General features: G+C 43.3%; 1 protein-coding gene across 12 annotated transcripts in view; it reads left to right on the top strand.

The window, feature by feature from the left end:
• Nucleotides 1-22,456, top strand: part of neb (nebulin) — a 361,584-nt gene that overhangs the window by 321,499 nt on the left and 17,629 nt on the right. For 2 of the 12 annotated variants that reach the window (XM_038790010.1, XM_038790008.1), the window contains 11 exons: nt 537-641; nt 1,686-1,790; nt 2,271-2,363; nt 5,576-5,668; nt 6,421-6,513; nt 7,717-7,809; nt 9,173-9,265; nt 14,378-14,470; nt 17,099-17,191; nt 19,729-19,821; nt 20,914-21,006. In XM_038790010.1, coding sequence (XP_038645938.1) covers nt 537-641; nt 1,686-1,790; nt 2,271-2,363; nt 5,576-5,668; nt 6,421-6,513; nt 7,717-7,809; nt 9,173-9,265; nt 14,378-14,470; nt 17,099-17,191; nt 19,729-19,821; nt 20,914-21,006 — 1,047 coding nt within the window. The remainder of the gene's footprint in view (nt 1-536; nt 642-1,685; nt 1,791-2,270; nt 2,364-5,575; nt 5,669-6,420; nt 6,514-7,716; nt 7,810-9,172; nt 9,266-14,377; nt 14,471-17,098; nt 17,192-19,728; nt 19,822-20,913; nt 21,007-22,456) is intronic. The other 10 variants (XM_038790011.1, XM_038790012.1, XM_038790013.1 and 7 more) reach the window with 10 other exon arrangements.

The following is a 22,456-nucleotide window of genomic DNA, read 5'->3' as shown; positions in this document are numbered from 1 at the left end:
CAAGCACCCATGCATATCCGGTGTGTTCCGTTTGCATTAGACTGGGGGCGGGGACAAATTTTGGCTTCAATTCTCTACTTGCGCTCCCTATAATTACAGCTGTGCTTTGGAATTGCAGAGGATGGGTGAGAAATTATAGCTGGCACGTGTTTGAAACTGTGCTGTTATTTCGGACTTTAAATTTCCACCCAAGCTCATTTATGCAATCCCAGATGTAAAATGACTGATGAGTAAGGGCAGCTTCAAGTAGTAGAATGGCTGGGTAACAGGTTCAAATCTTTTACATTGCATTTCTGGAAGTGAACACTTCCCTGCCCTCCTCCCAGTTTCCTCTGTCACTACTTGACTAAAGAAGTCAAAATGAGTAAATGGCTTCATTAAAATACAGTTCACTGGCGTATTCCACAGTCTAATTTAGCCCCTGATGAGCTTTGCATGGGTTGCCCATTTGACAGCTGTTATCGTTCTGAAAAGTCTGAATTGTGGACAATCTTACTGCAATAAAATGTACCGTTCCGTTGTCACCCACTGTGTAGAGCCAATACAAGGCAGAAGCTGTGAAGGGCATGTCCCAATACGTCTCCGTGTCAGACACGCCCGAGATGCACAGAGTCCGTGAGAACCAGAAGAACATCAGTACAGTAAGTCAAAGTGTTTCAGCCATGGGAATACATTGCGCCCCAGTTCGATCATTCGGGAACCCAAAGGGGTTTCTTTGGTTGCTGATTTTGAAGCGCTGACCAAGTCTGCGCTCCACCTTGTCTGCCCTCTGTGCGGCAAAATCAACCCCATAATAAACGCACAGACTACAAAAAAGGAAGAAAGAACGGAACACTGCCAACATGTCCTCCATTCAGTGCAATACATGTTTGACGAAAGGTAAAAATTAAACCTTATTTTGGGACACGGAGCAGAATTGTTGCTGTTGTCTTAAAAAGGGCTGTGTCTCTGTTACCTGTCTGGACTATCAGTGTCCAACATGTTTTCTGGAGACAGTAAACATCTAAATTGTTTGTGTACACTCTTTGCTTTTTATGTTATGTTTTTATGGAATTCAAGGGGGCGGTAACAAAATGCCATTATCATTCTAGAGAGCAGAAGGGTTCTTTCTCCTCTTCCCCCGATCATATATTTTAACATATAATTATATATGAATAGATCTCTTCCCCCTCATGCTGTGCACTATTCGGTGAATTCAATGGAAACCTGCTCGCAGGCCTTTGCCCAATGCTGCTCATTGATCTGTCAGGCCCTGCGGTTGGCTCTCAGTCTCTCTGGGTTGGATGACGTGATTGAGATTGTGGTGCTGGGTATCGGGGAGGGGTTAGATTTTAACCTCAACAGGAATGCTGCACAGGAGGGGGTTAAGATCAGGCAGAGCCCACTTGCTCGCCTGTGGCCTCACCATTTCGAACTGGCAGGATCTTAGCTTCAAAGATTAAAACTACGTGAGGCTCCCACTGCAGCCAAGCAAGGGCCCAATTTAGTTGTAAGAGTCAAGACCCCGTGGCACCACTGGGGATGTTGCTGTAAACATCGATTTTAATGAGTTTCATGCAATGTGCAGATAAATCTTTGGGAACATTTTGTTAGAGCCCTGGAATTAATCAGCTTTACCTGGTCTCATCAATGTTCATTTGCTTGTTGTTCCTGTTTTCTTACTGTTGATTTTCACTCTTTTATAGCTTCAGTACACTTCAGAACTTAAACACATTAAAGGAATGGTTACCACAGTAAAAGACACACCTGAAATCCTGCGAGCTAAAGAAAACCAAAAGAATTTCAGCTTGGTACTTTCTACCTAAATATCTTTCCAGTGCTAATCTACTCACCTATTTGTAATTTTTAAAACCATCCTCTACTTTTCTCCTTACCTTTTTTATTTATACAAATATTCTAACAAAATTCGTCAATTTGCAGTAATCTAACAATGACCATAGTTTAGCTTGATTCCACCATCATGCAGATATTTCCCAATAACAGACTTAAGTACAATTATTATTATTACATGTGATGTCCTTTAAAGGTTTTTCTAGCCATTATTGATTTCATGGTTTTTAGCTAACTTGCAGTTAACTCTACTGGTATAATTGTTTTTTAAATCAGCCTTGTACAGGTTCCTAGTTGAATTGGTTTGTTACTTGTAATCTCTGCTGATTTATTGCTGAATCTTGCCTGTTTCGGATGTATTGCTTCTGGGTTCCATTGCTGAAGCAAGACCATCTCTGTTCTTCCCTTCCTTTTAATAACTTGCTTCTGTGTGTATAAAGATCGCGTATAAAGAAGAGATTGGTACAGGGACATCAATTAGAGAAACACCAGAGATGGAGAGAGTCAAAAGAACGCAGAAGGCCATTAGCTCGGTACAACCTCCCAAAGCACCAACCCTCCTTTTCCTAATTTTTGCTAATCCCTTAATTTTCACCACTTTCAACCTTTTAATTTTGCCTTCACCTGTGTGAAATTTTGACCTTCTAATAATAGCAGTTGCATAATCAGTTTGATTTTCAGAGAACCCAGATTATGATATGTTTAGGATCTGTGATACAATGTGGAAAACCCTCAGAAAAAGTATTTGCAAATGTCTGTGCTTTCAGTTATCATTTTCTGAAAGTATAAGGACAGTAATTAGTCTGTGTGTGCAATGTGGGCTCGATAGTGTAGTGGTCATGCTGCATGGCTATAAACCAGAGATCCCAGACGAATAATCCAAGAAACATGCATTTAATTTCCCACCAGGGGAATTTGAGCTGGTCATTTATTGAAAACCTTTGGAAATGACATCAGTAAAAGGGAGCGTTGGATTATCATGAAAACCCATTTGGTCTTCCCAGAAGGAAACCCACTGTCCTTCCTGATCTGCTCTTTACGTGACAATAAACTCTGAAGCGGTCCAGCTACTCAGAATCACAGAATTGTTACAGCGTAGAAGGAGGCCATGTGACCCATCGTGTCTCCACCGGCTCTCCAAACGCGCATCAGATGTTAGTGCCATTCCCCCGTCTTTTCTCCATATCCCTGCACATTGTTTTTATTGAAATAATCATCTAATGTTCTCATGAATGCCTCGATTGAACCTGCCTCCACCACATTTCCAGGCAGTGCATTTCAGATCCCAATCACTCACTGTTCGAAAACGTTTTTTCTCACAACATATTTGCTTATTTTACAAATGACTTTAAATCTGTGCCCTCTCATTTTTGATCCTTTTATGACCGGGTACAGTTTTGCCCTATCTTCTCCGTACAGCCCCCTTGTGATTTTGACTATCTCTATCAAATCTCCTCTTAGCCTTCTTCTCTCCAAGGAGAATAGTCCCAATGCCTCCAATCTATCCCTGGAGTCACTCCTGTGAACCTCTTCTGCACTCTCTCCAATACCTTCACGTCCTTCCTATAGTGTGGCACCCAGAACTGTGCACGATATCCCAGCTGAGGTCTAACTTGTATCTTATGTAAGTGCAGCATCCCCCTTGCTCTTGTAATTCAAGAAGAAGACTCCACAGGGCAACTGTATCCTGGTTGGTACGAGAGTGCAAGATTATGGAACTTGCTAACGCAGGAAATCGTTGAGGCAAATAGTACTGAAGGAGAAATTCGCTAAGTAGAGGCGGAAGGGAAAAGAGTGTCAGCCTAAAAGAGTTAGATGAGTTAGGGTGGGAGAAGGCTCAAGTGAAGCATAAACGGTAGCATGGACTAGTTAGGCAAAATTACCTGTTTCTGCATATAATATATAAAATTAAGGATGTGTGAAAATACAGAACTTCCCAGTGTCACAAACATCTTGAGAAGGAATGTTTAAAGAAATCATATTTATTTTAGCGTTTAGTCTCCCTTAGTTGAGTTCAACTACTGTCAAATTTCAAGATTGTACAGTTATCCTCGTGTATAGTTAAATAACTCAGAAAAAATTATGAGGAATATGTGCTTAATTAATGCTGCATTTGCATTGCCGCGTTTTGACATTGTTAGGAATACCCAATTACAGCACTCCAGGTAACATTAGTTCACCAATGGGACTTGGGTGTCCTCCTTTGGTTTCTCTGATGGTAGCCAATGGGCTACTGAGACCCCACATGTTGTTTTCTGCCCTCAGGCTTTGCATACAGTTCAAGACCAGAAACCTAAAGTAACTTGGAAACAACAATACATGCCTACTGGCCTTTAAAGCCACAACCCTTGATTTATTTTTGAAAGATAGCTTCCGCATTTTTTCAGTGTTGCGACCAGGACTCTGAGTTCCACACCTCAATACGAACCGGAGGAGGGGGGGGGGGGGGGGGGGGGGGGGGGGGGGGGGGGGGGGGGGGTGGAGGAATTCAGAGTACTGTTGGTCCTGACATTTTGCAAAACTCCTCGGGCACAAGTGCAGATCAGGTAAAGTGAATTTCATGCTGCACTACACAAGAAAGGTAGGGTATGGACTCAGTCAGAAACACTTGATTGCTCCATTCGTCTTGGCATTGTCAAAGACACAGACAGTACTTGTAATCCAGTCTTTATCAGCTCCAATTAGCAGTCATCCGTTGTTTTGGTGGATTGTGCCATCTGAAAAATGAGTCCATTTCTCTCCCAGGCCTCTCTCCACCCCCCCCCCCCCCCCCCCCCCCCCCCCAATCCCGCCAGAAAAACCCAAAGGCAGGAATGAGCTTTGAACAATAACTTCTGAAAGCACTCGTGTTAGCCGACGGAAGCATCCATATCGTTGCAATCACAGACCTCGCTCATCATGAATGATGTCCAAGGCACATTAAATAAGTGGAAAAGCCTTTGATACTTAGTATTCAGTGTTGAATACATGTTCAAGTTTTAAGTATTAGTATTTTATGGTGTCAGCAAAACAGATTTGTGGGACTCCAAACTCTCAAACTTTTATGAACACGCTGAAGCATAGTCTGGGTTACTCTATAAATGATGGAAGTCATTTTTCTGTGCTCTGGTTCAGTTTGAAAGTACACCTAACCTCACTTACTTGTGTTTATAAATGTAAAGCCAGTCATCTTGACAAAGTACGCTGGAGGTGAAGTCTGATAAAATTCTCCTGCTCATCCATTGTAACTTTATCACAAGAGCTGTGCTAAACCAAAACACTGGTGTCGACACTCTTCAGTCACTGACGATGTGCAGGAGGATGCCTGTGGAAATTCACCCTTCCTTTAAAAAAAAACATGCACCAAAGTTAGTAATAACACTGAGTTAAACTTTTCTAACTTTACCTAGTGCTGTGACTAAAATGCTTAATCTTTTGGTTACGTCCTTTCATTTTCCTAAAAGGATTAAAATAAATTCTAATTCGCCAACAAACTTTAAGTAAATAACTCTTAACAGTTTGGAATGATAAGTGTTAATAAAACGTAAATTACGTGACTTAAAGCAAATATTTTTGGATGCTCGGAGACCAGTTAACAAACTTGTGAACAAATGACACACGGTGTGCAGATTGGGAGTAGATCCAGTTTGTTACATGTGCTGAAGTACTCAGTTTATTGCAATCTGATGCAGCATATGCTTTAATATGGATTACAGTTTGCCCATAATACGTTTGTCCTTTCCTTCCTGATCTGCACACTTTGTAGATCAAATACAAGGAAAATGTTGGTCAAGGAACTGCAATCTCTGACCTGCCTGAGGTGAAACGTGTGAAGGAGACACAGAAGAACATCAGCTCGGTAGCTGCTGGTTTCATTCCCTTATGTCATCCCATGATCCACCCAGACCACCTAACCCATTCTGCCACCAAACCAAAGTTCATCGATACCATTTCTCTATCATTTCTGTCTTATTTTTTCATATCATTCAAATTCACTTGTTTTTTTGAAACGTGAGCGATTCTGGTCAGGATTTTCTTTTAGGACAGGAAACTGCGCAAGTAGTAGAGAGTCCTGTGGGAAAAATTAAAAAAGACAACAAATGCATCAGAAGAGCTTTATTTCAGACACGTTGACACCTGTAGTAAATATTACCAGAGAGAGATACTCAAACAGTCGAGATTTAATGGGAGAATTTAAGATGGGCGAATCTGAACTTCAGATACAAATTCAGATCACCGCTTTTTGAATCTTGAAATCATGATTCACCTTTGGGATCTCCAAATCCGGATTCACTTTGGAATTATCCAAAAATGAATTGCGGTTTGGAAAATCAAGTTCGGAATGCTATTTTGGAATATTTAAATTAGATTTATATGTGTGGAATCAGCACCTTTTATCAATCCACCAGATCCTGGTAGTAGATCAAAATTAATTTTAGCTGAGTGGTTGCATGTTGCGTCTGTTCTGTTCTTCATTTATTCTGTGAAGTTTGATGTTGGCAATTTGTTGCAGTGTCTAATACATGGGCGCTACTTTGTCTCGGTCTATTTGTCATTGTCTGTCATGCATTCATAATTTGTCTTTTCCTTCCTGATCTACGCGCCTTGTAGATCAAATACAAGGAAAGTGTTGGTCAAGGGACTGCAATCTCTGACCTGCCTGAGGTACAGCGTGTGAAGGAGGTGCAGAAGAACATCAGCTCGGTAGCTGCCAATTTGATTCCACTCTTGTGTTCTGCCATAATCCATCTTTACTACCCAAACCGTCCTTGCACTAAAACAATTCACATAATTTAGTTTGTCTAATTTATTTGATTTCACTAGAACTTATATTCTAATTTTGTGAAGTTGTTTTTTGGGAATTGGCTAAATAGTTTGTCAAGTTTGAAATTAATGTGGAAATAGAACCCTCGTCCACTTAATCACCTGCCCTAACAAAAAGTAAAACAAAAACAGATGACATACTTAACCTGCTGTTGCCTTTTTTTGCTTGTGGGTGTGTAGTGGTGTGTAGCTTGTGATGTAGTTTGTACATTTTCCTTCCATTATGTTTACTGTCTTCTGGTGAAGGAGAACCAATTAACATTGGGATATGGATACGTGAGCCCAGAGCCCTCCAATTCAATTCTGACATGACCATTCTCACATGACCATTTATAACCTGAAGGCGATTCATCACGAGAGAACAGGAACATTGGCTGATTATTTTTTCCCCCTTCCTCGCCCGAAGAGGTTGCTCCAGCTGCTGTTGTTGTCTACTATAGGAGTTTAATTGAGAATGAAGCAGAGGCCCCAACTTTAACTTTGTGCAGGATTGAAGATTGGAATGAGCACAGGACAAGGGAAAGGTTCATCTGACGAGCCCAAAAGAGATTATGGCCGAAGTTTTCTGACCGTTCCCATCTGCAGGATCTTCCTGTCCTGCCGATGGCGACCCCGAAGTGGCAGCGGAGGATGCGAACAACGAGAAAGCCTGTTGACAGCGGCGGGGATGGAAGATCCCACCACCAGCCAATGGTGGACCAATTCCATTGCCCGAAAACATGCCGCAAGTGGTGGCCATGGGGTGGGGGGGGGGGGGGGGGGGGGGGGAATACCACCATTTAGTTCCTGGGCAGCCTTGTCATCTGTTTTATGCGTCAACCTGACCCACAAGGAAAGAATATATAAAACCCCTCTCTTCTGGTGCTGGTTGCTGTCCAAGCAGGTTTTGTTTTATGAGGAAGCCATCACTGATGCTTGCTGGTTTGTATGTGTTGACTATCCACTGGGCCAAAGGAGGAGAACCCAATGTGTAGTTTGGTGCAGAATGTGTCTGGACATTGTTGGCAGAAGGTGCGTGTGTTGCTGTTTGTTTGTCACGTGCTTACATGTTGTCCTTTCCTCCCTGATCTGCACTTTTTGTAGATCCAATACAAGGAAAATATCGGTCAAGGTACCGCAATCTCTGACCTGCCTGAGGTGCAGCGTGTGAAGGACACACAGAAGAACATCAGCTCGGTAGTTACCAATTTGATTCGCCCTTTTTTTTAACCCACATCACAGGACCTTACTACCCAATGTTTCCAACACACAAATGCCAATTAATGGCATTTCTTGCTTTTCATTTTTTCAATTTTATTTTTACATTTTCTAATTCTTGATGAATTGTTCTGTGGAATTCACTGAAGTATTTTTTTGAAAAATCAATTTTGAAATTGAACAGGGGGTGGAAATACTGTACAAGCAGTTTTTGTCAGACTTTGCAATGCTGTGCTAAAGTAGACAAGAAGCAACATAATAGAAGCATAGCGGCAATATGAATGCGCCACTTTTTTGTTTACACAAACAAACAGCAGCTAAACCAGCTTTAGAATCGTGATGGAATTTGAATCAGAATCTCCAAGTTAACATTTAGTCCTGTACTTTTGAATCAGAACTTTGAATCAAAACTAAATGTCTAAGATTTTTAAATCCAGGTGAATTGTTGTGATCTCTGAATTGAAATTTCATCGGAAGCAATTTCCTTTTTGGCCTGCAGTGATGGAATATGCACGTTATTCCCCATTTTCTGCCCTCCTCTGCTGTCGGGCTGACCGATAGATTCATGCTCCAGCAGCCAGACAAAACCTCACCCAAGTGGCTCTGCTTCTGTAAGCCTGGATAATGGATAGGCTATTCGGCTGTAGGAGCATCATTATAACTCTTTCCCCCTGACTTTGCAGCAGCCGAAATTGCTGGATAGGCATCAATATTTGTCTTCCTGCCTGAGTTTGCCTTCCTTGTCCCAGGGTCTCTGAAGCTGGTAATAGTCTCTCTTCATGTATTGCCATGGCTACTAACTCAACAAGGACTGGGAGTTAAACTCAGCCCGCTAATGTTTGTGTGAGTTAGTGCCAGACTGGCTGATGCCTTTACCCACTAAGCCAATAAGGGAAATTCCGATGTGTAGTTTGATTCAATCTGTGCCTTGACATTATTTGTATCAAGTTTACATCTTATTGCCGATCTGGGATTCCCTCCCTAAACTTCCCTGCTTCTAAATCTCCCTCTTCTCATTCAAGACACCTCTTAGAACCTACTTCTTCTGTCTTCTTATTGTCTTATGTGCTTTGGTGTCAGTTTGTTTGGGTAGCTGGGGTTATGGGATAGGGTGGGGGAGTGGGCATCAGTAGGGTGCTCTTTCAGAGGGTCAGTGCAGACTTGATGGGCCAAATAGCCCTCTTCTGCCGATAGGGATTTTATGGATTCTATAATGGCTCCTCTGAAGTGTCTTAGGATGTTTTACTGCAATAAATGTGCCATCTAAATGTCAGCTGTTTGTGTTGTTGTTTGTCGTGTGCTGACAGTCTGTCCTTTCCTCTCTGATCTGCACACTTTGTAGATCAAATACAAGGAAAATGTTGGTCAAGGAACCGCAATCTCTGACCTGCCTGAGGTGCAGCGTGTGAAGGAGACACAGAAGAACATCAGCTCGGTAGTTGCCAATTTGATTCGCCCTTTTTTTAACCCATAATCCTTCCACCCGACAATTCCTTTTACCGACAATTGCAATTAATGACTTTTGTCTTGTCTATTTTTCAAATTTATTTTTATCATTTTTCAATTCATGAAAATTTTTGTAGAATATGCATAAGCTTCTTATGATTTTTGACATTTATTTCTTATTCAGGGTGAAAAATAATTAGAGTACTTGACAGGCTGAGCAACACACTGTAATGAGAAAGTGAAAAACAATCTAAGCTTGGGAGGCAGTGGGGTAGTGATATTTTCACTGGAATAGTGATCCAGAGTATATTCTGGGAACCTGGGTTCAAATCCCACCATGGCAGATGGCGAAATTTGAATTTAAAAGATGACTATGAAACAATTGTTATAAAAGCCCATCTGGTTCACTAATCCCTCCTTTAGGGAAGGAAATCTGCCATCCTTACCTGACCTGGCCTACAAGTGACTCCAGACCCACAGCAATGTGGCAGGCACTTAACTGCTCCCTCGACAGCAATTAGGAATAGCCAATAAATGCTGGTCCAGTCAGCGACGTCTATATTCCATGAAATAAAAGAAAATCTCAAATTTAACATTTAGCTCCATACTTTTCTTACACCAGGATCACAATTTAGTATTTTAAGGTTTCGGAATCTGGATTCATTTTGACATCTTGAGATAAGAATCTTATCAGAGTTCCCCTTTTGGTTTGTGTGTAGTTTGACATAATACAGCAGCATGGTACACAAGTGATTAGCACTGTGGCTTCACAGCGCCAGGGTCCCAGGTTCGATTCCCCGCTGGGTCACTGTCTGTGTGGAGTCTGTACATTCTCCCCCTGTCTGCGTGGGTTTCCTCCGGGTGCTCCAGTTTCCTCCCACAGTCCAAAGACGTGCAGGTTAGGTGCATTGGCCATGATAAATTGCCCCTAGTGACCAAAACATGTTAGGAGGGGTTATTGGGTTATGGGGATAGGGTGGAAGCAAGGGCTTAAGTTGGTCGGTGCAGACTCGATGAGCTGAATAGCCTCATTCTGCATCGCATGTTCTATAAATGTTCTGGCCTCCTTTGCTGAAGGGTCTGATTGATATTGTGGCATACATACATGCACCACCAGCTCCCCACCATCTCATCCAAGTGGCCCTTCTTCTCTAACTCAGATAATGGGTAGCCAATTTAGCCAGAGGGCCATCACTATGAAGCTTCTCCCTGACTTTGCTGAATCAGAAATTTCTGGATCGGCATCGTCATTGGTATCTCTGGTTATTTATTTCTCTCCCAGCCTGCTTTGGCAAGGTATGGCTCATGGTAGTATGCTCATAGTATGTTCTCATGGCGACAGTTTCCAAACTAATTGGGAATTAAACTAAGGGCACTTATTGGTTTGTGAGAGTCAATGCTAAATTGGCTGATGCGTCTCTAGCTGGTCAATGAGAGAGAATTTCATGTGTGGTTTTATGTAATCTGTACCTCGACTTTGTAAAATGTCTACATTTTACCGTAGCTCTGGAATTCCCGCCCGAAGGCTCCCTAAGCCTCTCTACGTCTCTGCTTCATTTCCCTCATGTATGCCACTCATTAAAATCTACCACTTCTGTCTGAAGGTTCCCCACTGTCAAATTATCATAGCCAAATTTTGTTTGATAATAGCTCCTGTGGATGCTTTAATATGTCACCGTGCTGTGCAATAGCTGCTCTTGCTTGATTGTTATGAGCTGACAGTCTGTCCTTTCTTCCGCTATCTGCACACTTTGGTGATCAAATACAGGGAAAGTGTTAGACCCTAAGATATAGAGGCAGAATTAGGCCAATCGGACCAACGAGTCTGCTCCGCCATTTGATCATGGCTGATATGTTTTTCCTGTCTTTTCCCCTAAACCCACTGATCCCCTTATCAATCAACAAATCCCCTTATTAATCAAGGACACCAGATTTGTACTTGAGGTGCTGTTACCTACAGGGCTACAGACCAAGAGCTGGAAGGTGGAATTAGACAGAATAGTTCTTTCTTCGAACATAAGAACAGAACGGTAGCATGGTGGTTAGCATAAATGCTTCACAGCCCCAGGGTCCCAGGTTCGGTTCCCAGCTGGGTCACTGTCTGTGCGGAGTCTGCACGTCCTCCCCGTGTGTGCGTGGGTTTCCTCCGGGTGCTCCGGTTTCCTCCCACAGTCCAAAGATGTGCGGGTTAGGTGGATTGGCCATGCTAAATTGCCCGTAGTGTAAGGTTAATGGGGGGGGATTGTTGGATTACGGGTATACGGGTTACGTGGGTTTAAGTAGGGTGATCATTGCTCGGCACAACATTGAGGGCCGAAGGGCCTGTTCTGTGCTGTACTGTTCTATGTTCTATGTTCTATGTGCGGGTTAGGTGGATTGGCCATGCTAAATTGCCCGTAGTGTCCTTAAAAGTAAGGTTAAGGGGGGGGAGGTTGTTGGGTTACGGGTATAGGGTGGATACGTGGGGTTGAGTAGGGTGATCATTGCTCGGCACAACATCGAGGGCCGAAGGGCCTGTTCTGTGCTGTACTGTTCTATGTTATGTTAACATCAAAACAAGGAGCAGGCGTCGGCAATTAAGCCTCTCAAGCCTGCTCCACTATTCAATACGATCATGGCTGATCTCATCCTGGCCTCAACTCCACTGTCCTACCTGTTCTCTGTAACCCTTCAACCCATTACTAATTAGAAATCTGTCTAACTCCTCCTTAAATTTACTCTCTGTCCCAGCATCCACCGCACTCTGGGATAGCGATTTCCACAGATTAACGATCCTTTGGGAGAAGGAGTTTCTCCTCAACTCAGTTTTAAATTGGCTACCTCTTATCCTGAGACTATGACCTCTCGTTGTAGAATGCCCTCCATGAGGAAGCATCTGTTCCACGTCTAATTTATCCATGCCTTTTATCATCTTATATACCTCAATTTGATCTCCCCTTATTCTTCTAAACTCCAGAGAGTATAGGCCTAAACTGCTCAATCTCTCTACATACGATAAAACTCATCTCTGGAATCAACATAGTGAACCTCCTCTAAACTGCCTCCAATGCCATTACATCTTTCCTCAAATAAAGGGACGAAAACTGTGCACAGTACTCCAGTTGTGATCTTACCAATGCCTTGTACAGTTGCAAAAACACTTCCTTACCTTTATACTCTTATTTCTTTAGCTATAAATGAGAGCATTCCAATCGTTTTCTTATCACCTGCATGGCTAGTTTTCTGCGACTTATGCACAAGGACCCCCAGATCCCTCTGCACCGGAGCACCCCGAAGTCTCTCCCTATGTAGATAATAACTTGCCTTTCGATTTTTCCAATCAAGATGGATGACCCCACACTTATCCACATTAAAATCCACCTGCCACATTTTGGTCCACTCACCGAACCTATCTATATCAATTTGTAAGGTTATTATTTCCTCACTGCAACTTACTGTCCCACCTATTTTAGTGTCATCTGCAAATTTGGCTATTGAACCTTCTATCCCTGTATCCAAATTGTTAATATAGAGTGTAAATAGTTGGGGCCCAAGGACTGAACCCTGTGGCAGCCCATTCGTTACATCTTGCCATCCATAGAAAGACAAATTTATCCCGACTCAGCCGGTCCTCTATCCAAGCTAATAAACTATCCCTAAACCCATGTGATCTAACCTCTGTGCGGCACCTTATCAAATGCCTTCCGTAAGTCCAGATACACTACATCTACAGGATCCCCGTTATCCATTTGGCTTGTTACATCTTCAAAGAATTCTCGCAAATTAGTCAAACATTATTTGTCCTTCATAAAATTATGTTGACGGTTAGCACTGTTGTCTCATGGCGCTGAGGACCCGGGTTCAATCCCAGCCCCGGGTCAGTCCCATGTGGAGTTTGCACATTCTCCTGTGTCTGCATGATGAAAGAAATTACCGTTTAGAGTATTTCTTGTCATATTTTTTTAATGCAGTGCATTCAGAAAGAAAATAAGAAAACCATATCAATGCAATATGAACACAGCATCAATGGAATGGATTACGCAGCCTCAAAAAATAGCTGGCAAAATTCAGAACGTAATGTCTGCCAGTAGATGCAATTCCGCGATTGGGCAGCACTTGCTCAAAATCCGGAGTGTGCCAAGAATTACCCGAATAACGAATTTAGGCTCACGGTGTAGCACATTTGCGCTTGCTAGAAGCTACATATATTCACATGTAGGGACCTGTTCTCAGCAGGCAAAAGGAATATGTCCGGACATTGAACCTTTTTTGAATAAACAAGCATGGCGTATTAGTAACTCTCTGGTGTATTTGCCATGGCTTCATCGCAACCAATCAGATCTCACTTATCATTCCTTTTCTCATGCAGTATAAATGGTTGTTCCCTTTGAAATTTGCCACTCTTGCATCTGTCCTGATGGGTGTAAGATGAAAAGCTTCGATAGCATTTTTCTCTTTTTTTCAGCAATATCTCCTTCTGCCCTCCTTTGCTGAAGGCGCTGACCGATGGCAGAGATCCATGCTCCGGCAGTCTGACAATATTTCACCTCAGCGCAGCCTCTTTGGGCTAGGATAACGGTTAGGCAATTTAATTCTGGAAGAAAAAATTGCTGGGTAGACATCAGCATTGGCATCCCTAGCCGGGTTTCCCTTCCCAGGAACGTTGAGGCCCATTCATCACATTTGGCATGGTTACTTCCTCAAAGCCCACCTGGGACTGAGCCACCGCTGGTTTACTGGTTTGTGTGAATCAGTACGAGACCGGCTGATCACTGTACCCACTAGGCCACCGGAGCTAATTCGAATGTGTAGCGCGACACAGTCTGTGGCTTGACATAATTTGTACAAAGTCTCCATGTTGCCGTAGCTCTGGAATTCTCTCCCTAATCTTCTTCAATTCCGTACCTCTCCTTCGCAGCTCAAACCACCCTTTAAAACCAACCTCTCTGTTCTTATGTTGCCTTTATGTGCAGTGGTGTCAAAGTCTGTTGGTTGATGGCACCTGTAAACTGCCTTCGGACATTTTACTATGTCGAATGTGCTATGTAAATGCCGGTTGCTCCGTTTGTTCGTCATGTCCTTACAGTCTTGTCCTTTCCTTCCTAACCTGCGCAATTTGTAGATCAAATACAAGGAAAATATCGGTCAAGGAACTGCAATCTCTGACCTGCCTGAGGTGCAGCGTGTGAAGGAGACACAGAAGAACATCAGCTCGGTAGCTGCCAGTTTGATTTCCCCCCCACCCCCATCCTTTTTTTTTAACCTATGATTCACCCCAACCTTATTGCCCATTATTTCTGTTCACTTAACACTAGCAATACTAATTTTTTTCTTGTTTCTTTTTTTCAATTTTATTTTAACCTTTTCTAATTTTTGAAACAATTTTGTGGAACTTAACTTTTTAAAAAAAAATCAATTTTGACATGCGTGAGAGGGAAAAGTTAATGGTTAAGCTTTTTTTTTGGTCAGTCATTTTAACACAGTGCATTGAGGAAGTTAACCTTGTGTGAAAATATCAAAACACCAAAGGTTACAGTTCCCAGCAAAACAGGAGGAAAGCAGACTTTAGGGAATTTGAAGTTGAACTTCTAACTTAACCTTTAGCTTCATACTTTTATCATCTCTAAATCAGACCTTTGTGTTTAACATTTTTGAGTCTCGATTCATTTTTTGAGATTTGCCTTTTAGTTGGAAGTTCAAAACTCAGTCCTTCGCTTTTTCAAAACTTGAAAGAATCCATACTGAGCCATATGTTTTTAATAAATAAATCTTTATGAAACAATTGGAATCCATCTAGTGACAAAGTTAAATTGAATTGAAATGGTATTGTCTGGCACATTGATCTTAAACATAAAATGTCATATTTCATTTTTTTAAAAACTAAAGTTCAAACTATCCATTCCAATTCTTCATTAGGTCGACAGATTACTTGAAGGCAAAGTAGTAAAACAAAATGTGACTAGTTCTAAGGGGATACAGTATGGATTTTAAAACATGTAATTACCTACTGAAGCTACTTTATCATTTGAGGCAATTTACTGAAAATATTAATTGCATTTCTAACCTGCAGTTCCCTTTATGATCTGCTGTGTGCAGTTTGAAGTAACACATAAAGTTCCGTCACTGTCGCTGGGTCAAAATCCTGGCAACCCCTCCCTAACAGCACTCTGGGTACACCTGCAGAGGTTCAAGATGACCATCGCCACCATCAAGGGCAATTAGGGCTGGGCAATATATTTTGACCCAGCGATACTGAAGGAATGGCAATATATTGCCAAGTCAGGATGGTGTGCGGCTAGGATGGGAAGATGGTGGCCTTCCCATGTGACTGCTGCCCTAGTTTTTCTAGATGGTATAATTCAAAAGGTTTGGAAGGTGCTGTCTCAGGAGCCTTGGGGAGTATTTGCAGCGTTTCTTGTATATAGTACACCCTGCTACTGCTGTGTGAATGGTGGAGGGAGTGGGTGTTGAAGGTAGTGGATGGGGTGCCAATTAAGTGGACTGCTTTTGTCCTGGATGGTGTTGAATGCCCTGAGTGTTGTTGAAGCTGCATTTCTCGAGGCAAGTGGAGAGTATTCTATCACATTCCTGATTTGTGAATCGTAGATTGTGGATAAGCTTTGTGCTGTCAGCAGGTGAGTTACCATAACTGTTGCCATAATATTTATGTGGCTAGCCCAGATCAGTTTCTGTGTGGTAATGCCATTAAATGTCATGGTCAGATTCTCTCTCTATGGAGTTGGTCATTGTCCAGCACTTGCGTGGCACCATTGTTACTTGCCACTCAGCAGCTCATACCTGCATGCTATTCAGGTCTTGCTGCAAATAGACACAGGAGGTTCAGTATCTGAGGGGTTGCAAATGGTCAAATGGTACTGAGCGTTATGTAATCATCAGTGAACATTCAAACTTCTGATTGTAAGACAAAGGGAAGGTCATTAACGAAGCTGCTGTAGATGGTCGGACCGAGGACATTACCCTGAGGAACACCTGCATCGATGTCCTGGGACTGAGATGAATGACTTCCAGCAGCCGTTACCATCTTCCTTTGTGCTTGGTATGACTCCAACCAGCGGAGAGTTTCCCCCATGATTCTCATTGACTACAGTTTTGCCAAGCCTCCTTAATGCCACATGCGGTCAAGTTCTGCCTTGATGTCTGTGGTAGTCACCACTGTAGTATTATATTGTATATATGGGTTTTATGGTCAGGCCCCTGTACTACAGGTACGGGGGTAGATCCCTGCCTGCTGGCTCCACCCAGTAAGCGGAGTATAAATATGTGTGCTCTCCGAATAGCAGCCATTTCGTCAGCTGCTGTAGGAGACAACACATCTCTGTGTAATAAAGCCTCGATTACATTCTACTTTCGTCTCGTCGTAATTGATAGTGCATCAATGTCAAGACCAGACACACACCTCTTCGAGTTCAGCTCTTTTGTAGCTCTTCATGAATTGTCATGGTTCCTACGTTGACTCAGGCAGGAAATTAAACAAAGGCCACTTGCTGGTTTGTGGGAGTAAGTGCTAACGATGTGGTGTGGTGCAGTCTGCAGCTTGACATTATTTGTGTGAAGTTTACATGTTATTGTAGATTGGAAAGTCCATTCATAAACCTTTCCACCTCACTACTTGCCTTTGCTCCACTGAGCCAGTCCTTAAATCCTCCCTTTGTGTCCTAATATTGGCTTACATGTTTTGTTGTCAGATTTTGTTTGATAATGGTTCTTGTGAAGTGCCGTAGCACATTTTATTGTTAATGTGTGAGATAAATGTCAGTTGTTGCTGTTTGTTTGTCATGTCCTTACAGTCTGTCCTTTCCTCTCTGGTCTGCACACTTTGTAGATCAAATACAAGGAAAATATTGGTCAAGGAACCGCAATCTCTGACCTGCCTGAGGTGCAGCGTGCGAAGGAGACCCAGAAGAACATCAGCTCGGTAGCTGCTGGTTTGATTTGCCTCCTAACTTTTTAACCCACAGTTTCCCTAAGTTATTAGCCCTTACTTTTTTTCTCTTCTTGGGCGGGATTCTCCGACGCCCTACCGGGCCGGAGAATCGCCGGGGGGGGGGGGGGGGGGGGGGGGTGAATCTCGCTCCGCCACCCCGGGTTCGGCTGCCGGATTCCCTTGTGCCGGTTTTTCGGCAGGGGCGGGAATCGCGCCGTTCGGGGGCCATTGGCAGTGCCCCCCCCCCCCCCCCCCCCCCCCCCCCCCCCCGGCAATTCTCCGGCCGGCAATGGGCCGTATTGCCTTCGTTTTCGGCGGGTCCCTACGGCGTAAAATACACCAGGTCCGTACCGGCGGGACCTGGCTCTGCGGGCGGCCTGCGGTGTCCTCGGGGAGGAGGGGGTTGTGGGGGATCTGGCCCGGGAGGGCCCCCCACCGTGGCCTGGCCCGTGATCGGGGCCCACCAATCTGCGGGCAGGCCTGTGCTATGGGGGCACTCTTTCCCTCCGCGCCGGCCGGTGTAACAGTCTGCCATCACCGGCACGGAGAAGAACCCCCTTGCACATGCGCTGTGATGACCCAGCACACACTGACTGGCACTCCCGCACATGCGGCAACTCGCGCTGGCTGGTGGAGGCCCTTCGGCGCGGGTTGGCGGGGCGCCAACCCCGCTGGCGTCGGCTTAGCCCCTGAAGGTGCGGAGTATTCCGCAGCTTCCGGGCGGCCCGAAGCCGGAGTGGTTCACGCCACTCCTCGGCGCCGGTAAGGCCCATCCCACCAGGGAGGGGAGAATCCCGCCCATTATTTTTAAATCTTTTAAACATTTTTTGTGACATTTGCACAAGGTTTCTACCAGTTTGCAATCAGTGTATGAACAAAAAAAATTAGGTGCAGGATTAGGCCACTCGGCCTCTCGAGCCTGCTCTGCTATTCAATAAGATCATAGCTATTCTGATTTTAACCTCAACTTCACATTATTGTGATGACAAAAAATTTGCAAGAATTTTTTGTCGGGCTTTAAATTACTCATTTACGGAACGTAAACCAAAACCAATCTATGATTGTAATTTCAATATAACACCTATGGCATAAATTACTCAGTTTACAAAGAAATGGCAGGTAAGCAGACTTCAGCATATTGATGGAATTGATTCACCACCTCAATATTACCATTTAACTCTACACTTTTATTATTTCTCAATCAGAACTTGGTGTTTATGATTTTTGAATCCAGATAATATTGGGATCGCCAAGGCACAGGCCTGAATTTTCAACAGTCAGGGTATTCCTCGACTCCTCAAACCCAGAAAGTGCCCAGGAAGTTGGGGTTTTCATTCTAAGATGGTGGGGATCTCTGGGAGTCAGGCACAATGGTCCTGTACTGAGTACAGAGGTTGCCCGGTGCGGTGACAGGCTGGCTAGAAGGTTTGCCGCCGTGCTACAGCACTCTGTAGATGTATTTTTTTTAGAGAGCAACAAAACATAAAACAACTTTCACCCCTCACACCCAACCAACCCCACCAAACTCCTCATGCCTCATTTGTTCAAACCTATGCTCTCAACCACCCCCATGACCCCTCATACCCTCCATGACAACCCAAGGCCCTATGCCTACTCCTTGACCTCTTGTAACCTTCATGCCACCTCATGCCCCCATACAGACCCTATGCCACCATGCACCACCATGGTCCCTTATATCTACCATGCTAACTCACCCAGGATCCACCATGGGAAAACCTCACGAGTCAGGCTGGGGTTAAAAAAAATAAAAGTTGCATGTATGCAGACTATATTTTGAAATAACAGTCTAATTCATTAAAAAAACATTTATTACAGTTTCTTTCTTTCAGCTACATAATCTCATATGATACAAACATTTCATTCAAATTCATAGACCCTTCTAAAAACAAACACTGGAATTCATAGTCCCACTTCGAAGAGTTTATGACCATGTCAATCATACTGAAATGGCAAGGACCCTACTAGGATAATGGAAGGGTGTGCAGCACTAATCCAGTAATGTAGCTCTCAGGTTTATGTCAACAGATGGAAATAGCAATTTTTTTTAATACGCTCCAAACATGTTTTTGAGGATTTGAAGGGCGGACATTATAAATATCTTGACAGTTCATTTTGACACTTTCGATAGTTCCAATGAACTTGATAGTTAATAGGTTTGTGCACTTTTTAATGCACACCCATGCGTGCTTTTCACAATATCAAGGAGCATCTTGCCTCTCCAAAAGGGTATCTAATTTCCCCCAAAGTGTCCCTGATCTCTCACAAAGGTGTCCCAAGACCATATCCAGAGGACTCCCTATCCCTTTAAGACTGTCCTTAACACCTGTCTTTGCTGTTCTAATGCTGCCTTAGGTGGCCCGTTGTCAAATTGTGCTTGTTATCGGCTCCTGTAAAGTGCATTAGGATGTTGCCTGTGTTAAAAGTCCGAGATAAATGTTAGCTGTTTTTGCTTTTTTTGTGATGTGCTGACAGTCTGTCCTTTCCTCCCTGGTCTGTGCACTTTGTAGATCAAGTACAAGGATAATATTGGTCAAGGAACTGCAATCTCTGACCTGCCTGAGGTGCAGCGTGTGAAAGAAACGCAGAAGAACATCAGCTCGGTAGCTGCCAATTTGATTACCCCTTTTTTTCAGACTCATGATTTCCCCCCACTAAACACAATTGACGTTGCTTTTTTCCAGTCTTTCTTAAATTGATGTAACCATTTTTGAAATTCTTGAAACTTTTTTGTGACTTGTGCATAAAGTTTCAGCAATTTTGATGTTTAGATTTCAATGAGAGGCTTGTGTAAGCGAATTTTTGTGAAATCTTGTGATGCAGTGTAGTGAAACAGAGAACAAAGAGCAACATGAGACAATATGAATATCGCATCAATTGCGTGAATTAAAGAGTTTTCAATGAGCAAACAGGAAAACAGGCTTTAGAATATTTATGACATTTGAATCCGAAACACAAAGTTAATATTAAGCCCCATACTTTGATTATCATCAAATCAGAATTTACAAGATTTTCTAAAAAGATTTTTGAATCCAGATTGATTTTTGAGCTCTCCAAATTCTGCAGTTTTATGTTCAGGCCCAGGCAGCCAACTGTCAGCTTAGCACTTAAATTGGAAATTCGACTGTGGAAGCATCACTATAAAGATTCATCCTGACTTTGCAGAAGAGGATTCCGCTGGACGGACATCAGCATTGGCCTCCCTGCTCAATCTTTCCTTGCCAGTCCCAGTGGCAGTGAGGTTAATTGTAGCTCTTCAATTGTTGCTATGGCTACTACTCGTTACATATTGGGAATTAAATCATGGATGCTTTCTGGTCTGTACGAGTCAATACCAAATTGGCTGCTGCCTTTGTCCACCAGGCCAATCCAACCTCTCGTGTGCTACAGTCTGTGACCTGACAACGTTTGTCTGAAGTCTTATGTGTTTTTGTAGCTCTGGATTTCCTCCCTAAGCCTCTCTGTCTCTTTATTTCCCCTTCCAATGTAAAGACACACTTAAAACCTACCTCTTTCATCAAGATTTGTTTTCGTCGCCTAGCATTTTATGTAACCTGGTGTTAAACTTTGTTTGATATATATCCCCTGAAGGGCAATGGGGCCTTTGGCTACGTTCACATTCTATGCAAATGCAGATTGTTGTTTGTCATGTGCTGACGTTTTGTCCTTTCCTCCCTGGTCTGCACACTTTGTAGATCAAATACAAGGATCATATTGGTCAAGGAACTGCAATCTCTGACCTGCCTGAGGTGCAGCGTGTGAAGGAGACCCAGAAGAACATCAGCTCGGTAGCTGTTGGTTTTATTCCTGTGTTGACTCACAGTCCAAGCCCATTACTACTAAAACCCTTTCTAAAACACTAAAGTACTAAAACACGATTTTACAGATTCCTCCTTGCACAGTTTACTCTTCGATGTCATTTTAACAGATTTCTCCTAATTTTCGCAACATGTACTTCTGAAATTAATAGCAACGTTTCTTTCCACATGATGCTTGAAGTCTGTTTAACTTTTTTTAACATATGTGGAACTAACTCAGGATTTGTGGCTCTCTGAGAATGATTTCCCTCGGGCAGCACGGTGGCGCAGTGGTTAGCATTGCTGCCTACGGTGCTGAGGACCCAGGTTCGATCCCGGCCCCAAGTCACTGTCTGTGTGGAGTTTGCACTTTCTCCTGTGTCTGCGTGGGTTTCACCCCCCCCACCCAAAGAAGTGCAGGTCCGGTGGATTGGCCACACTAAATTGCCCCTTAATTGGGAAAAAAAAGAATTGGGTACACTAAATTGTAAAAAAAAGAGAGAATGATTTCACTGTGAAGTAACAAAAATGCCAGGCATTAAGTGGGTATGTTGGCAGGCCTGGTCTTCCTTGAAACAAACCATAATTAGTAAGTTAAAGCAACAGCAACGCAGCTTTATTGCATGTCACACCTGAAATACATGCCAAATAACCTAAAGGCTTTTAAGTACAAAATCAGTCAGAGCATGTTTTGGGATCTAAGTCCTTAAATGAGAGAGATCTCCGGTTTTCAAATATTTGAATCGCACATCCATGCATAATTCTTCTGATTTATAGTTTCAAAGTTTTCAGAGCGATTCACCATTAACTTGAATTGTAAGAAGCTGCCTTTAATTTAATTGGCCTTCCAAACTAGAATGATTACTGAAAAATTACATTTCACGTAACTATTTTCAGCAATCATTGCAATATATCTGAGTGGTGGCCAAGGAGGATATTCCATACTGCTTTTCACAATCTCTTTCTGCATCTCTGGCAGAACTGGCTGATAAAATGGTAAAACATGGGGCGCGAATCAACTAATTGGGAACAAAGTCCCATGGCAAGCACATTTAGCCGTGTATTCCCCGGCGCTCATGGTGTGACTCATATTGTATAAGGGGCCTCGGGGGAATGCGTGGCCGAGGCGGCACATAGCTCCGTTTTGTAGATTCGGCTCACTGGAACTCCCTAGCGTAGTGAGAGATGGCGTATCGATGTCCAAAATCCCCAAAGCAATCACCGACCCCCCCAACCCAAACACACTATGGGGGCACCCCCGGGCTAATCGCATGCACACAAAAACTGTCAGCTTGGCATCTTGGCAGTGCCAACCTGGCAGTGCCCCTGCCATCTTACAGTGCCACCTGGGTGCCGTGGCAGTGCCAGGCTGGCACCCAGCAGAGACTGGGAACAGAGGTGGCGACTTGATTATAGCAAGGGTTCCTCCTTGTGAGTCTAG

Source organism: Scyliorhinus canicula, chromosome 2 (assembly GCF_902713615.1).
Source record: "Scyliorhinus canicula chromosome 2, sScyCan1.1, whole genome shotgun sequence".
Classification (NCBI taxonomy): Eukaryota; Metazoa; Chordata; class Chondrichthyes; order Carcharhiniformes; family Scyliorhinidae; genus Scyliorhinus; species Scyliorhinus canicula.
This window is presented reverse-complemented; position numbering and strand designations above follow the sequence as displayed.